Here is a 19086-nt window from a genome sequence, read left to right on the forward strand (position 1 = left end):
AGTTTTAAAAGGTTCCTTTTTCCCTTTCTTTTCAAATACTTTGGATTTTATCTCAGATTAATTTCTTTGGTATTAATTTTTTTTTTTTTAAAGTTAACTCGGATCAGTCTCCTCAAATATTTGAACAGCTTTACGGTCAGGTTCAGAATGCCCACGATCCTAGCTAGTTACAAGGGCGCCTTTTATACTTGTATAACTCTAGCGTGTTACAATGTTTTAGGGATTACCCTGCCATCATTTTTAAACAGTCCCGCCACATTTAACCGCTTTGGTCAATCAAGTATCGCTTGTGTTACAACTTTCCTCGTCTCCTACTGAGAACGAATCTTCGGTGTGCTGGATGTTTTAGGGATTACTCTGCCTTCTTTAAACAGTCCCGCCACTATCCAACCACGTCGCAGTAATAACCAAGCAAATTTACTAGCTTTACCGTTTTACAGCTAATTCCAAATTTCTGACTAGATGGTCTTTTTTCTAAAAAAGATCCACCTTTATCCCAGCATTTCAAATATTATTAGAGGTTTACTTTTTTTAGAGAACTTAAATAAGCCAAACTCAATTCAAATGACTTAATTTTTATTCATTTTGGTATTTATATTAATTTTACTATGTCTTATATTCATTGGCAAAACAACTGGTACCCAAAATCACACAGTTCTTTTCAGCAGTTTCAGTCACTGTCTCTAATCATCAGGCAGACTTAGAACTTTTTATAAAGCAAAAAGTCTTACCCGCAATGATTGAGACGAATGCCTGGACATGCCATCCTGTTCGTGACGCCAAAAATGTAGATTTAAAATCTTCGTTTCCCCTTGTTATTTAATTTAATGAAAAGACACCAGTCATTCTGCCAATATATGTTATTTATTTTACCAATTTATATAAGACATAAGGGAGAGAGAGTATAATGGACCAGCTTCTCTGTATTTTCTCCCCTCTCTGTCCAAACAAAGAACTTACACAGTACATATAGCTGCTAACATCTGCTCTTAATCAATCATTGAAATGTATATTCTGCTCCACGGAAAGAAACATAATACACTCAACTTCCCCCCAAGGTCCCCAAACTCTAAAAGTCTTCCACATACAGAATTCAGAAAAGTTTGATTCATAAAAATGTAGATTATAAATGATTATGAATGATATATGAAAAGTATAATGTATATGAAAAGTGTAAATCACATGCATAATACTAATGATTATGATTATTAATAAAAACAATAAAAAAAACTAAAAACAACATTAAATGGTGAGATTGTGAATCTTCATTTGCTGCAAGAAAGAAGAAAAATACAGAAAGTTAGTTCCAAGCACCCCTGTAATTAACTGGAAAGTGCATAAAGTGTTAACATGGCTCTGACAAAAGACTATAGTCTCCAGGCAGAGTTGGCCAACTGGTGCAAAGATCTTAGCATTGAAGAGACCCATGCCTTAATGCTGTTAAACGTACCTGTTCACACCGAAGTGGCCGAAATTGAAGAGGTGATGGAAGCAGTAAAAGCTCTGGGGAGAGTTCGTGTAAGGGACACGAAGGAAGGACCCACTTCACATTACCTGCTGGTGTTGTGTGAGTGCAGACAAGCCATTGACCCAAAGCGCATACCGCCTGAAGTGTCCAGGGGAGAAAAGAGAGAGCCCTGGACAGTCGTAGTAATGCAGACCACAGAACACACCCCTGACGATGTTTCTGCAGAGTTTACGGAGAAGTTAGCAAAGTTCCTGATGGAAGAAGGAAAGTCTCTTAGCGATGTACATGCTTTGATTTCTCCACACAGGGCCACTGACAGTTCCCCTGAGTCAATCATACGCGCCATGGGCGAGGTGCTGGAAAAGACCGTAAAGCACTCGAGTGACAACAACACATACCGACGCCTGCGTACCTTTTCAGCTGTAGTTCCAACCCCCATGGGTGAGGAGAATATGGAAAACTGGATGGACCAAGCCAGACTGCTGGTAACTGAGTGTGACTGCTCTGAAAAAGAAAAAAGACGCCGCATTGTGGAGAGCCTCAAGGGACCTGCCTTGGATATTGTAAGAGCGGTCAGATTCTCTGATCCTGAAGCAAGTGCTGCGCAGTACTTGGAAGCATTGGAGAGCACCTTTGGATCATCTGAGTCTGGTGAGGATTTGTATTTCAAATTTCGTCTTATGCGCCAGGGCACGGGGGAGGCTTTGTCTGAATTCCTGAGAAGGATGGAGAAGACCCTCAGCAAAGTAGTGGAACGAGATGGACTGACCCTTAGTATGGTTGATAAAGTACGAGTGGAACAGCTGATTAGAGGGGCTGTGAATTCTGACATGATGTTGCTCCAACTGAGGCTGCGAGAAAGAAAAAATCACCCACCTTCTTTCCTGAGTCTGTTGAAGGAAATACGTGAGGCGGAGGAGAGTGAATTGGCTCGTCACAGAGTGTCTGCAAAAGCCAAGGCCATTCACTTCCATGAAGAGGAAAGAGCCAGCACATCAGTTATCCAGGAGCTCAAGGCCGAACTTCAAGAATTAAGAACCCAAATAAGTGGAGTTGAGCACCAAACCGTTTCTACTTCATCATTAGCGATTAAAACTAAAGAAAAACCAATCAAAAAGACTGAAAAAAATGATGATTCAGAGATTCATGAGTTGAGGAAACAGGTCCACCACTTACAACAGCAGTTAGCTGTTCTGAGTGTCAGTTCTACTCAATACTCACCTCAGGTTACAGAGCAGCGACCAAAACAGTCACTGCAGTCCCAGTCTGTTTCCACGCCTATAAGATACAAGCCAGCCAGAACAAGAGATGACTACTTCTGCTATAGGTGTGGAGAAGATGGTCATATCGCAACGAAGTGTCAAGCTCCACCAAATTCTGATCAGGTGATCCAGAAGCTGATTCGTTCTCTAAGGCAGGCAAAGAGTGGGAAACACGAGGTGGATGACAATATCACTGCCACAAACCAAGCTTGTTTCTCCAAAAAGAGCCAGGCCGCCATCCAGGAATCTAGCCGTATTCCTAAAGGACTAGTAGGACCAGCATCCACGGTAGACGTGAAGCTTAATGGCCGGGTATGTCAAGCACTGTTAGACAGCGGATCCCAAGTGACGATTGTGTTTGAAAGCTGGTATTCTGAGAACTTGGCTGATGTGCCCATTCACCCCTTGACAGGATTATCCATATGGGGGCTCAGTTCTTCCAGTTACCCTTATAAGGGATATATCATAGTGGATGTCACCTTTCCCGCCTCTGTCACCACAGTGGAGGAGCCATTGTCCATCCTGGCTCTTGTATGTCCTGAACCCCAAGGTCCTTCCCAATTACCGGTTATTATCGGTACCAATGCCAGTTTTTTCAAACGCCTTGCTGCTCTCAGCCAGGATACCGACGGATCCAGTGTTGCACATGCTTTGAGAATCCAGACCCGACACCCTGAAATCCATCTGCCACCGAAGCAAGAGACTGAAACTCTTCCTGATAAACCTGAAGGAAAAGTCCGTTGGATAGGACCGGGGAATTGTATAGTTCCACCAAGGGGAGAAGTATGTGCTATCTGTAAAATGGAGACCGACAAGCCTTTAAGAAAAGAGATCTTTGTGGTAGACACTCCTGAGGACTCTAGTCTTCCAGCTGGAACATTCATTACCCCCGTGGTACTCCCATCTTAAGCAGTAGAAGGGCAAAATATTCAAGTGTTGGTCCAGAATGTAACATCAAAAAATATCTCCATTCCAGCTGGAACCGTAATCGCCAATGTGTATCCGACTGACACACTCACCGTACGGTCAGGAGAGCAGAGCTCCCAAGCCATAGACCCAAGCTTGTTTAATTTTGGGGAGTCATCCATTCCTGAGGTCTGGGAACGGAGACTGCGTGAAAAGTTGTCAACCAGAGGTGATGTGTTTTCTACCGAGGAATGGGATGTTGGATTAGCTTGCGGGGTTGAACATCACATCAGACTGAAAGATACCAAACCATTCAGAGAACGCTCCAGACGCATTGCTCCTGCGGACATCGAGGATGTACGACGTCACATCAAAGACCTGTTAGAAGCAGGAATAATAAAGGAGTCAAGGAGTCCGTACGCATCGCCCATTGTGGTTGCGCGGAAGAAGAGTGGGGCAATCAGAATGTGCATCGATTATCGAACACTAAATGCTCGTACCATCCCTGATCAGTACACCACTCCCAGGATTGACGATGCCCTGGACAGTTTGGCTGGTAGTAGATGGTTTTCTGTACTGGACCTCCGCAGTGGATACTATCAAATAGCCATGGCGGAAGAAGATAAAGAGAAGACAGCGTTTATCTGTCCCCTGGGATTCTTCCAGTTTGAACGGATGCCTCAAGGGATCACTGGAGCTCCCGCCACCTTCCAGCGGCTCATGGAGAAAGCGGTTGGTGACATGCATCTCCTTCAAGTAATAGTATATCTGGATGATATCATTGTGTTCGGACGCACCCTTGAAGAACACGAAGAGAGGCTGTTAAAAGTCCTGGACCGTCTGAGAGAATGTGGCCTGAAAGTGTCAATAGATAAGTGCCAGTTCTGCCAGTCTCAAGTTCGGTATGTGGGTCACATTGTGTCAGCTGCTGGAGTATCACCAGACCCAGCCAAGGTGGAAGCCGTAACATGCTGGAAAAGACCCACTGACCTAAAGACATTGAGGTCATTCCTGGGGTTTTGTGGATTTTACCGTCGATTCATAAAGGATTACTCCGCCATTGTAAGGCCTTTAACAGAGCTCACTAAAGGTTACCCGCCAACATCTGGGCAAAACAGCAAGTCAATTGATGGCAAGATATACTTCAGAGTATCGGAACCCTTTGGAGAGCGTTGGGACGACACTTGCACAGCAGCGTTCCATAAAATCATCGACTGTCTCACACATGCCCCAGTACTTGCCTTTGCGGATCCTGCTAAGTCTTATGTACTGCATGTAGACGCTAGTCTGAGTGGACTGGGGGCCGTTTTGAATCAGGAGCATTCTGGAGGACTGAGGCCCGTGGCCTACGCGAGCCGGAAACTGAGTGCCTCGGAACAACGATACCCCATACATCAGCTGGAGTTCTTGGCGCTCAAGTGGGCGGTAGTGGATAAGTTCCACGACTACCTATATGGAGCCCAGTTCGTGGTAAAGACCGACAACAATCCCCTGACCTATGTGTTGTCAAGTGCCAAGTTGAGTGCGACGGGTCATCGCTGGTTAGCTGCCTTAGCTACTTATAACTTCAGCTTGCAATACAAACCAGGAAATTCCAACATCGATGCGGATGTGTTGTCTCGCTACCCATGTGAATCAACTGCTTGCCCTGAATGGAAGGAGATACCCAAGTCAGGGGTAAGAGCCATCTGTCAGTTAGCAGTGGTTGCTGAAAATGGAGGGGCGTCATCCCGACTGGTGGAACCCTTGGGTGTCTTACCTCAGAGTATTCCTGATGCTTTTTGTTGTCCCACAGCTTTGGGTCTTGGTCCGTTGGAACAGCTGAGTAATGCAGAGTTGCGGAAAGCACAAGAAGAGGACCCCGTAGTTGGGGTAGTAAAGCGAGACGTAGAGTCGGGAAAAATACTCACCGGTGCTAGGAGTTCTGATGCTACCATTGCTCTGGTACAGCGACAGGGAGACAAGCTACAGATCAACTTCTGTACCGAATTACCAAAAGTGCCAGTGGTAGCGAAAAGATACAACTTGTCTTACCTGATAAGTACTGGTCGACTGTGTTGCACTCATTACACGATGACTCGGGCCATTTGGGAGTGGAGAAAACCACGGAACTCATTAAGGACCGTTTTTATTGGCCCAGAATGTCTGCATACATAGAGCAGTATGTTAAGGATTGTGGCCGTTGCGTCACAAGAAAGACATTATCCAAGAGGGTTGCTCCACTAAATCACATAACCAGCAGTGGGCAACTGGATTTAGTGTGCATCGACTTCCTGTCGATTGAGCCAGACTCAAAGGGTATGGGTAATGTTCTCATAGTAACCGACCATTTCACCCGTTACGCTCAAGCGTTCACAACCAAAGACCAGAAGGCTATGACTGTGGCTAAGATGCTGTGTGACAAATTCTTTATTCACTACGGCTTACCCTCTCGGATTCATTCAGATCAAGGTCGGGATTTTGAGAGTGGTCTCATAAAAGAGTTACTAAGCATGCTGGGGATTCGAAAATCCAGAACGTCTCCCTATCATCCACAAGGAGATCCACAGCCAGAAAGGTTCAACCGGACACTTCTTTCCATGCTGGGTACCCTGAATCCGGCAGAAAAGAACCGATGGAGTCAGCACATTAACAGTTTAGTACACGCTTACAACTGTACTAAGAACGAGGCCACTGGGTTTTCCCCTTATTATCTTCTGTTCGGAAGAGAGGCTCGTTTGCCAGTGGATGTGTGTTTCGGGACTTCGCCTGATGGAAAGGGAGCAGGGAGCCATTGACAGTATGTGGGAAGAATGAAATCAGACTTACAGAGAGCATATCAGTTAGCCACCGAAGCTGCCCAGAAAAGTCAGCAAAGGAACAAACGGTTGTATGACAAGCGAGTAAAACACAAGAGCTTGACTGTGGGAGATCGTGTGCTGACACGGAACCTGAGTGTGACTGGAAAGAACAAACTTGGAGACAAGTGGAATTCTGTGCCTTACCTGGTGGTGGAAAAGTTAGAGAACTTACCTGTGTACCGTCTGAAACCTGCATCCGGCGTGGGAGGTGTGAGAACATTACACTGAGACCATCTCTTGCCAGTTGGGGACCATGTGAGGTTGGCAGATACTGGAGAACTTACCAGAGTTTCTGCTCCAGTGGAGACCAGGCACATATCTGGGGAGAGAAAACGGAGAAGAGATTTAGGGGAAGGAAATACGGTCATGACGGGGTGTGAATTGAGTAACCTCTCTGACAGTGAAGAGGATGAAGTGTGGCATTACTGCGCGGGTAGAGTGGAGAACCAGCAACCGCCAGAGTGCGTTACACTGTTGGACTCTACCGTGGATGGTAAAACTGACAACTGTGGAGGGGACTTGGATATACTTCATGCAGCAATGGCCGAGCCGATACCCAATGAAGAGGGGTCTGAAGAGTTGCCAGATTGGAGTTCAGAGACACTGGGAGATCCTGGTTTAGAAGGGGGAGAGCTTGAAAGAATTACTTCCACCAAAGAGGTAGTAGAGACCGTTAATTCCAGGCCTAAAAGAGAGATAAGACCTGTAGTCAAGCTAAGCTATGATTATCTGGGACAGCCCACTAACCGACCTTTAACTCTAATTCATAGGGGGATGGTAATAAATGTAGAGAGTGGGGAAGAGTCAGAAGGGAAAGCCTGTAACACTATGTGGTGTCACCCTATGGCACAGTGTGTTCGTTGTACTCGGGTAAACCCTTCTACTGAGCCTAAAGTCACCATTAAGGTGTTGAGATGTAATCTCATGGGGTCATGAGACGTTTAGACGGGGGAGCATGTAACCCAGTAGGTTATAAAAATGCTGGTAATACGTTCTCAATTTATTAGTTTGTAATTTAATTTACTTGAGAAATAAAATGTGATTTAACTTCTCATCTGTGTTAGTGAGTGTAAGGTATTTGTTCCTTTACGAGCGCGCATGCATGATATACAAGTTTGATCTATGGGTACAGGGGGAAAAACGTGGTATTAATCATCATGTTAGGTGTTTTTTTATTTTATTGGTTTCAGGGAGTTAAGTCCCGCCCTCGCCAGGGTTTTTGAACGATTTGAGTGGTGGTACAAGAAAAAAAAAGGAGGGAGGAAGAGAGACGAGAGAAGGAGAGGAGAGACGTTTATGTGAACAGAGTGATTTGATTGACGATTTATAAGTTTAAATCATCTTTAACTGCAAAGTAGAGCCGAGATGAATCGCTTGTGTGTTTCTTTGTGTTTATAGCCTGGGTATTTTTTTTGCCCCGGGTGGTTAACCTGCCGTGCGGGCGTGTATCCGAGTTTTCCGGTCAGTCATCACTGCATATATTAGCGCTTTGGAACGTGTAACCTAACCAAACTGTTGCCGGATCAAAGACTGTTTATTGCTGCGGTTTCCGGACAACTGAGGACCAGATAGCGCCCCAAGTAACCGTGATATTTGGGGTTCCTCTGGCGCCGCGGGAGGTGTAGTGCGTTCGGCCAACGAGCGAGCGAGAGGACGAGGAGCTGCGCGCGGCCGGCTGCTGGAATCGCGGATTGCCGCATTGTTTCTCACGCGGAATTGGAGGTATTTGTTTTGTTTTATTTGTGCTCAGGAGAGTGAAGGGGCCATTTGTCGTTTTCCCGGCCACCACGAACACAAGCCACGATTCAGGCCTGCAACGGGGTGGGTTGATTCTATGACTGGTGTGTGTGTGTGGGCCCACAACTGTTTATTTAGTGTATTTTGTGTTAAACATTGCACAGATAATGTGAACTATTCAGAGTATTTCTGTTTATAATTAGGAAGTTATCTTGGGTTTTACTTTATTGGGTATACGGCTATTTTATATTGGTTTTTTTTGGCCGGTATTCTAATTCCTGTGCGTTTGGCATCAGAGTTATTGTCCTTCTGGGACTGAAGTGTGATCCAGTTAATGTGAGGATAATTGTGTGAACATATCACACATGTAAATTAATTCCTTGAGCCATTTAATATTCAACATTTCTATTTCAATTAAATCTTATTTTGTTCTGTACTTTTACTTGTGTTATTTCTTGAAAGTGTCGGTTTACGCCATTGTTTAGGGGGTGATACATTTAATTTGAGTAATATAGTACAAGGTGAGAAGAGCTTATCATTTAAGTTCTAAAATACGAATTTACTTCATTTAGTGACACCAGAGGGGCCTAACTTCAACATCTGTAGGCATATAGTAAGTGAACTTGGGGTGCTTTTCTATCTAGTCACAAGAAGATCAGGTAGGGGGCGCTACATAAGTTTTATATCTACATGTAAATTGTACAGGATTATTAGTGTTTATTTATCTCAGTCTCACCTCTGACTGAGATCCAGCTCTTGAGCGACTCTCCTCTCGGGTGTTTGCAGTAGTAGAAACCCTCATGTGACTTTGAGACAGTCGGGATGATCATCTCTATAGTTTGACTCTGGACGAGTGATTCATCTTTATAGAAATCAGATCTGAGGATTGATGGGGATGTATGATTATATAAACAGCGTAGAGTCAGATTATCTCCTTCAGTCACAGGATGAACAGGACTCTCCAGAATCACACCAGCTTCAGAAATAGAGGAAACATGCAATACATCAACAAAATGGTAATATAATAAAAACAAGCAAAATTAAATAATAAAAACCTTTTTAGTTTCCCACTTGCATTGATTATAAACTCTCGATGAAATAAATAAATCCAGAAACACAGACTCACAGTGTACAGTGATATTAACAGGATGATATTTCTCTCCAGATTTAGACTGACACCAGTAAACTGCAGTGTCTGATGTGCTGGTGGATTTGATTGTACATGTAGATCCTGTTTGTGATCCCCACAGTAATGATGAACAATCTTCCAGCCCTAAACTCTCTGTGTATCTTCCCACTGTCCATCCATCAGAGTTACTCTGGTCCTCACAGCTCAGAGAGAGAGAGTCGGATGTGAAGTGTTGAGTTCTGCTGGGACTGATGATCAGAGACACTGGAGGAGAAACACCTGACAAGATATCATTACAGAGACAATTAGGAAATTGTCTTTATTAAAGATGAAGATATTATTTCAACTAAAGTGTGAACTCACCAGTGACCCACAGTGGTTGTGTGTTGCTGGGCCATGTTGTGTAGACTGGTTTTCCTCTCTCTGCTCTGCACACATAAACTCCTGTGTGATTTACAGTAACAGAACTGACAGTGTATTTTCCTCCAGCTCCTCTTCTGCTGTCTGAGAGCAGCTCATAGTAAACATTCCTGCCTGTGTTAAATGAGAATATGCAGATAATCACTAAAGGAAATTATCTCTAATAATGTTTTTGATAAAACCAGTAAATGTATATGTTATCACATGGAGGACATTATAATACTTGATAAGAGATTTTCAGTGAACCAGCTGAATGTCCAGCCTGTAGAAGAGCCGTTAATCTCACAGTTCAGAGTCACTGGATCTCCTTCAGTCAACCACGTCTGAGGAGAAACACTTAACACTGTTCTGGGAACTGAAATACAGACATCACTCATTAATAACATGTTAAACTTGTGTGTGTGTTAATGAAGAGATGATCAAACTCACCCGATACTGTCAGTGTGACTTCATCACTCAGTTGTGAAATGCCTGATCCTTCAGTCTCCCATCCATAACAGGAGTATTTCCCTGCGTCAGACTCAGAGACATAACTGATAGTGTGTTCCTGTAGTTTACTGGAATCTATTGATGAACCTTCTTTAAACCAGTTGTACATCCAGCTAGAGACTCCTTCAGCATCAATGTCACATCTGAGAGTGACCGTCTCTCTTCCGAACACATGTTGATCAGGCTTAATGGTCACTCTGGGTTTTGGTCTTTCTGCTCAACAACAATAAACACAATGGCCCTCATTTATCAATCTTGCGTAGAAACGGGTGTATATTTTGGTGTAAGATTATGCTTACACTCCTCTCACCGCCTGATTTATGAAGATGTGCGTACCTTTGAAATCCAGGTGTACACAATGCCTGCCCTTGATAAATACCGCGGCCGAAAACGATCGTCATTAGAATAACACGCCCCTAAATATTCAAGTCTCCGCTCCCCCCACGCCCTTATTTTACGCCATGGACACACGGAAGACGGCAAAGAAGAGAAACTTCTCCGACGTGGAGCCGAAATGACCTATCACAATGCATTATTTTACAGCACGTCTTTTGAAATTAGCATTCAATTTTGAATCACGTCACATGTACAATAGTGATGATGATGATGTGAAGTACCATTCATTCACATTAATAATTGCATGACAATTTGTAATAGTATTCTTCTTATTATTATGATTTGCATTAATGATGCTTTTGTTATTTTTGTGATTGTTATATAGAAGAAGGATGTCGTTATTATTATTTCTATTATTATTATCATTTAAAAGAAGAAGAATGTATTTTTTATTATTTTGTTAGTCTGAATTATTTTTTGGTCATTGAAAGCCTTTCATTAGGCTACCGAACCCAATCCGTGCGCACCTGCCGGGGTAAAGTGGGCTCGCAACTGAAGGAATATATAGGCTACAAATCAAATGCTTTGGTAAAGTCACACAAATTAAACATTGAAGTCCACGTTACACAAAAATAAATACTGTAGTTTATAATTTCTATGTTGTTGTTTTTTGTTTGTTTGTTTTACAGTGGGTCATAATATATCATATCTTTTAGTTTGTCAGTGCGTTTTGTGGTGTTAGGAATTTTTCTGCGCATTTCCTCACTAACTCAAAACGTTCGTACACCACCTCCTGAGCTGGTGTAGGATTCGAGCGTGCCGTACGCCAACGTCCATATTGATAAAACTCACCGTGGTTTTGAGTGTACGCAAGGTGTACGCTGGAAATGTGGTGTACGCACTTTTGATAAATGAGGGCCAATGTGATTATTAATTTAATTAATTGAAATAATAAAATGTGTCCTTTTTTTCTCTCTGGGAACAGTTGACCAACAGAGTGAATGTGTTTTCATCAAGTATAACATGTTCCTGGATAAACATCTTTATTGATCCAGAACAACATTCCAATCAACCAATCAGATTTGAGGGAAAAGTTTACAGTTTATTATATGTTCAGTTTACACAGTTTAGTGTTTCTACATCAGTGTTATTCACCTATCATTTCTCTCTGGTATTGGAGATAAGTTATGGTTATAGGGTTAACTCAGCAAAATCACAATGACCATCAAACACACCTGTTAAATCAGGTTAGACTGAAGTGTTGTTCTCTATAGCTGTTAAAGGTGCAATACCTAAGATTTAGATGCCGCTAGAGGGCGCTACATTCAAAACAACAACAATGGCTTTGCTTGATGACGACGTGGAGGAACGTGGAATGATGGGAACTGTTGTTTTCAACTCCACCGTGGATAAATCAGTCAGACGGGAATCGAAAATTAGTTGTCATGGATGAGGTAAAGTTCGATTTCTATAAACGTTGCGTTTAATGACATGCTTGTTTTTCATTAAACTGAAATAACCGCGCAAGAAAAGTCAGGTTTAAAAGTAAATTAGTTATCACAGATGTTACTGTACGAGTCACTGGACGAAGCTATGGTGGAGAGGGTTTGAAGAGGCAGGTCTCTTGCAAGGAGTTGACGTGGTTGGTCCTCCTTGGTAACTTTATAAAAATAAAAAATCAATTTAATGTCAGTTATCCCAACCTGCAAGAATTCATTTCCGGGAGGTATATTTCGATAACAAGATTGTGGGGGTGGGAGGGAAGGCTAACTTTCGCGTTCGTGAGGCACACTCGCAAAGTCTCTCCCTCTGTACAGTGCACGCGCAGCGCGCTGTATGTTATGCGCGCAGTATGTCTCGCTCTAACATTATATCCCGGGAGATTTGAACTAATTTGCGGGCATCAGGAAAACGCTATCAATATGCGGGAGACTCCCGGAACTTCCGGGAGACTTGGGATATCTGCAATGTACATTTGACACATCTTTTCATGTCGTGTAAGTATTCAACCACAGCTACAGTTTCACAAAATTAACGTTAAGGGGGTCGCACACCGGACGAGAAGCTGCGGCGAGAAGTCGTACCACATAATTATTCGAGCACATTATTATCTACAAGTGTACACATACCGGCGGCGCCATTCGGCGTCTGTCCGCGGCGCCCAGCAACGTTTCAGGACCGTGTTCAAAATCCTGCTGCGCCACAGAGCGCCATTTACACAGTTTTATATAAAATTGTAATTATTTTTGCCTCAAACCGTTGCTAATGGATCCTGACTTACTTTGCCCTATGCTGCAATATGCATTTAGTTTTGCAGTGATTTACAGAAATCAGCTGCTTGAATGACAATTACTGATTATTATTAGATTTTTCAGGTGAGATTCTCAATTCATTCAGTGAACGGATGATCTGAGGTAAAGTTTTCAGACTGCAGACTCAGCAACGATTGTATTTAATTGTACAGTACAATCTAACATAGAACAGACATTATCTTCATTTTCTGTCATTAAACATAACAATATTGCTGGCCATGCACTGATGAGAAAGTGCGCGTCCGGTGTTCGATAACGTTACTGGAGTTGTCCTAAACGTGGCGCGGCGCTTCTCGTCCGGTGTGCGACCCCCTTTACAGCCAACAGTTCACATTCCCAGAATAAATGAAAAGAACAATTGTGCTCCATTCCATAACAAATGCGCGAAACAAGCTGTCGTTTAGACGCTAACGCACAACTACCGCATTTGTCCAGGACTACACGTAGTAAGAGCGGAAACCGAGGTAAGCGGATATGACGCGATTGACTCGCGACTCCCAGCTCACCCCTGCTGACACGTTCCATTTCCTTGGTTAAAATCTCAATTTTCTCGCGATATAAACATTGTTTGAAACATTTGGAATATTGTGAGTTATCATCTTTACTAAATATATAACACTGGCCTTGTGATTTTGGGATATTTTAATGCAAAAATCTTAGGTATTGCACCTTTAAGCCCGGAACACACCAAGCAGACGCCAACGAACTAGCGCTGATGAAAGCCAACTGTTGTCGCCTCTCGTCGGGGTAAAAAGCTGCACTTGAACACGGTGAGGCGGCGGAAGTAGCATTCCAATGGTATTTTGTGTGTTAGTTAGCAAAGAGGCTAGCTATTTTTCAGAAAATTATTTTACGAATTTCGTTGAGGTTGTGTTCCCACATCGTTAGCTAGTTTGGATCGCTATAACTTGAATGACTGTCAACTGTTGAATGAACGAGTGTCAAGCATGTCAAGTCGCGCTTTGTTTACTTCCAACCGGAAGACGCGCCCACTTTTGACGCAAGGCCTCATGGGACGTAGGAAACTTGTGGATATTCGTCATTCAAAAAGAAAACCGACGCTGCCGGCTTCAGATACACATAACGTAAACAAAGCAGCGTGTCCTTACCGTTTAGAATATCAATCCTGCTGAACACTTTCTTTATTCCACTCCGCTCGTGTTAATATTGAAATATTCGCCAAGGAACACTCAGGTAAGAAGACGTAACATAAGAACAGCCTTCTAGCTTTACCGTTTTGACTTCTTTGCTTGCTGTTTTGCGTTTATTCTCGTGCACTCTTTCACTGAACAGCCAATCAGAGTTCTCTCTTTCCCCAACGGCCCGAAGCCGATTCAACATGTCGAATCGCGCAAAACAAAGCCGACGAGGACTATTTTCAGCCAATGGCACGGAACTGTGTGTATCACACCAAGAAAACTTAGTTGGCCAACGCACGAATCTGGCAGACGGCCGACCGTCGGCTTGGGGTGTTCCGGCCTTTATAGTCATGTATTAAGTGTCTTATGAAATTATTGTTAGTATTTTCTCAGGGCAGGTCATAAAGTGAGAGTAAATACTCACCATATATTGTCACTGTTACTGGTTCACTGTAATCTGTGTAACGTCCTCCTCTTCGTGCTCTGCATCTGTACTGTCCTCCATCAGAGACTTGATCGATTACTTTATTTGCAGCATCAGTAGTTTCAGCGTTTGAGTCTTTACTCCAGAGAAACTCCCATCCACCCAGTGTCTGATCCAGTGAACATCTCAGAGTAACTCTGTCTCCAGTGATCACTGAACTCTGTGGCTCAACAGTCAGAGTCGGTTTGGGAAAATCTGTCAATATAAAGTCAGTGGGAACATGAGATGTGAAGTTTTTCAGCAGATCTCATTCTCTCACTGCACAGCAAAATCCCCAGTGTTAACTTAAGTCAAGTCTCGTTCTCTCACTGGTAAATCATTTTGATTTCACAGACAATGTAGTATAGTAACTGGCAACATCAAGGTTAACATTCATTCAGTGCAATGCAAAGAGTTAAAGGACAACAAAGATGCAAAGACCAGCCTATGTTCAAACACACCCTGAGCTCAACACAGGAACCAACATCCAGTCAGAGAGACAAATCCGTATCAGCAAAGTGTTGCAAATTGTTGTTGTAGTTCAAATGACTTTGTTTTTATTCAGTATGTTCAGTGTTTAAGGTGTCTGTAGAGTTGCTAATTTTCAAGACAAAGCAAATGTCAAAAGATACTCTATGATTCTATATTTATGAAATATACTGCATAGTTTTTTTTTCTATTTGCATGTTTTCTTCAGCGCGTTGAGCTCTCTCGGCCACCGTACATGTATGAATCAAATTTACTCACCTTCAGTGTGTCCAGAGTGGATGATTGAAATCAGCACTGAAATGCAAAGTAAAAAAAAAAACTCATGAAAGATTAGGTATTTTTAAATGTTTTAACAGATGATCATTAAACTCATCCGTTGGTTATCCTGAAAGAGTTTCTGTGGGAAATTATTAGCAGAGTTCATCCCATGAGTCAAACGGCTGTTTCTCTTAGTGGTCCCTGTGATGTCTTTTGTTTGTAAATTAGCTTTATGTATAAGGGTCTGTCCCACAGACAGAAATTTGGGTTCAGATTCTCTGAAGACATGCTAACGTCATCGCTGAAGAATGTGCTACACTACCTTCAGTAAATTATTCTCCCCACAAGAACTCTGGTCAAGCTTATTATTATATGCATTAGAAAAATCAAATACATTGGTAAGCCACCAAAGTGACAGCTCAGACAAACACATGAAAATCAGACAATTTTTACAATGAGACCATTGAGCGTATCCATTTTGCGTTATACGTTAAACCTTTAAACGCATGCCTCAGGTCAATAGAGTCCGTTCTCATCCCAAGGCGTCATATACGATGCTTTTGCCAAAGTGTAGACATCCAACGCTCATGGCACCCTTTAGCGTCAAATGAGACGCAGATATATATTGGGCAGAAGGCGCCTCCTAGTGGTCTAACCCTAACCCTACCCATACATAAACCTACCATAACCGAAGCGTCTGTAAAAACCTTCGTCTGAAAACTCAGAAATTCTGCATACTAGTTGTATTGTTCAGGCAACAATAATAAAGATAAGAGAAATGACTGGTACAGGCTTCTTTATTCCACGTGGTTGTACACACAGCATATCTCCATTACCACACCACTCTTTAGCCAATGCACTTCATCTTATACAACACATTACTGCCATCTGCTGGAATCAATCATATACAGCTGTACTCATTACATCTCTTTTCCTTTTTTTTTTTTTTTTTTTTATGTTACATGTTACATGAACTTTCACATAATTACAAACACTTGACTATATAACACTCAATTCATTTTTTACCAATTACAAGTCCATTCGAACAAGTGGTTTTCGAACTCGATTAGATCTCCGTAGATAGGAATGTCAGTCTTTGGTACAGAGGAATCAAGTTCAGAATCAGGATCAAGTTGCTGATCAACAGAGGGCATTGAGGGCATTTCACAAGACTGCATTTCAGGGGACATCAGCTCCACAGTTGGCTCATCCAAAGGACATTTCTCTGCAGTCTTAAGCAAACTCTGTCGATTTCTCCGTAAGGTCTGCCCATCTTCTGTATGAACAAGATATGATCTCGGGTTTATCTCTTTTAGGACTGTAGCTTTCTTTCTCCATCCTGTAGGCTCCGCAACTCTAACGACATCTCGTTCAGAAAGAGGTTTTAGTTGCCGACTTCCCTTGTCATAATATTCTTTCTGCTTCTCTTTTATATGTTGCATCTCTTTCAATGACAAATCGTTGATTTCTTTTTTCAGAGATAATTTTGGAAGTGTGTCACGCAGTTTGCGATTCATCAATAACTCGGCAGGAGATAATCCACAACTGAGTGGAGAGGAACAGTAACTCAACAGAGACAGATTTTCATCCGAATTACTTGCCGCTGCTTTTTTCAAAAGTCTTTTTACAATTTGTACCCCTTTTTCTGCTTTACCATTTGCCTTTGGATAAAGAGGGCTTGAAGTAGTATGCTTAAAGCCATACTGCTCTGCAAACAGCCTGAATTCATGACTATTATACTGGGGACCATTGTCACTGTGCACACAATGAGGAATTCCATGCCTTGCAAAAATGCATTTCATACGTTGAATCATCTCGTTCGATGTTGTTTGACGGAGCTGTTCAACTTCAGGATAATTGGAATAGTAATCAATAACCACCAAATAATCCTTACCATTCAACTGGAAAAGATCAGTGCCTACTTTTTTCCACGGCTCAGTAGGAAGAGCAGCTACCATCATGGGTTCTTTAGCCAGTTTATAATGATGACTCAAACAGACCGCACACTGACTGATGAATTTCTCAATGTGTACGTTAATTCCTGGCCAAAAAACAGCTTGTCTAGCTCTTCTCTTGCATTTTTCAATGCCAAGATGCCCTTCATGGATTCGACGAAGCATGTCTTGGCGCATTGATACTGGAATGACAATTCTGTTATTTTTCATCAGCATGCCCTCAACCACACTCAATTCTGCCCTTAATGGAAAATACTGTGGACACTTGCCTTTGGGCCATCCACGATGAAGATGTGCAATAACCCTCTTTTGCAGTTTCAAGTCAAGTCAAGTCACATTTATTTATATAGCGCTTTTCACAATACAGATTGTATCAAAGCAGCTTCACAGTGATAACATGAAAGTAGCACAACACAGATCAACAACATTGCTAAACACTAAATAACCCCAACTGAGCAAGCTCAAAGCAAGCCAAAAGCAAGGCGACAGTGGCAAGGAACCAAACTCCATCAGATTGGATGGAGAAAAAACCTTGGGAGAACCCAGGCTCAGTCGGGGGCCAGTTCTCCTCTGGCTTACATTCATATTGTTTAAATATAAAAATGAAATATAAATATTGTTTATGAATCAAACGGCGCCATAACATATCGCAGGCGTTGAGTCGTCTCATCACAGGCGTTGGGGCATCCGAAATCCCCGTGAGAGGCTGGACACAAAACTGGACCTGACGAACGCCATTTTTCTCGGGACAAGCGTCCCGAGATAACAGCAGAAAGACAGATGGGAAATAATTAGCATAGCTGATGTTCATAATGATTTCCGTTAGTTTCCTCCGCAATGAGTCTTAACATCTCATCTGAGACTGGTAGAGATGAAACCACCATACTCACATGTCTCTCAACTTCATCCATATTGCTGATCTCTGAGGCGGCTGGTGCTCGAGACAGTGCATCAGCTACAATGATATACTTTCCAGGGGTATAAACTAAATTCAGATCATATCTTTGTAACTTCATCATCATGCGTTGAATTCTAGGTGACATGTCATTTAAGTTCTTTTGAATGATAGATATTAATGGTTTATGATCCGTCTCTACTGTAAAAGTAGGCAATCCATAAACAAATCCATGGAATTTATCACAGCCAAATACTAACCCCAAGGTCTCTTTTTCAATTTGAGAATAGAGTCTTTCAGTCTCTGTCAGAGATCGAGAAGCATAGGCCACAGGTCTCCAGGAATCCCCAATGGCCTGAAGAAGCACCGCCCCCAATCCATCCTGAGAGGCATCTGTAGAGATCTTAGTTGGACGTGTGTGATCAAAAAAAACAAGGACAGGTTCAGTGGTAAGAATCCCCTTTAACCTCTTCCATTCTTGATCATGAACTGATGACCACACAAACTCTTGATCATTTTGTAACAACTTTCTCATATGTGTGGTTCTCGCTGAAAGATTTGGCAGAAATTTTCCAAGGAAGTTTACCATTCCCAAAGCACGCAGAATTCCCTTCTTGTCACTAGGTGGAGGCATATCAAGGAGGGCTTGTACACCTTTTGCCGACAGCTTGTCACCCAAGAATGTTATCTCTGTGACTCCAAATTGACACTTTTTCTGATTGAGCTTTAAATCATGTGCACGAACTCTTTCCATCACTTTTACCAGTCGTTGATTATGCTCTTGAAGGGTGGACCCCCACACCACAAGATCATCAATATATACACGAACACCCTCCAGACCTTCAATAAGGGTTTCCATGGCTCGATGAAAAATCTCGGGAGCTGACTTGATCCCAAATGGAAGTCGAAGAAAACAATATCTTCCAAAGGGAGTATTAAAAGTACAATACTTGCTGCTCTCAGAATCCAATCGGATCTGCCAAAACCC

The 19086-nt window shown here is 42.5% G+C and overlaps 1 protein-coding gene across 1 annotated transcript in view; it reads right to left on the bottom strand.

The window, feature by feature from the left end:
* Positions 1–19086, bottom strand: part of LOC120471919 (Fc receptor-like protein 5) — a 57927-nt gene that overhangs the window by 35151 nt on the left and 3690 nt on the right. Inside the window, exons 2-8 of the mRNA XM_089129013.1 lie at positions 15249–15284; positions 14463–14717; positions 10192–10464; positions 9986–10117; positions 9706–9876; positions 9340–9621; positions 8950–9189 (exon numbers count right to left, since the gene is read on the bottom strand). Coding sequence (XP_088985139.1) covers positions 8950–9189; positions 9340–9621; positions 9706–9876; positions 9986–10117; positions 10192–10464; positions 14463–14717; positions 15249–15284 — 1389 coding nt within the window. The remainder of the gene's footprint in view (positions 1–8949; positions 9190–9339; positions 9622–9705; positions 9877–9985; positions 10118–10191; positions 10465–14462; positions 14718–15248; positions 15285–19086) is intronic.

The sequence above is a fragment of the Pimephales promelas genome, chromosome 3 (genome assembly GCF_988280905.1).
Source record: "Pimephales promelas chromosome 3, fPimPro1.hap1.1, whole genome shotgun sequence".
Classification (NCBI taxonomy): domain Eukaryota; kingdom Metazoa; phylum Chordata; class Actinopteri; order Cypriniformes; family Leuciscidae; genus Pimephales; species Pimephales promelas.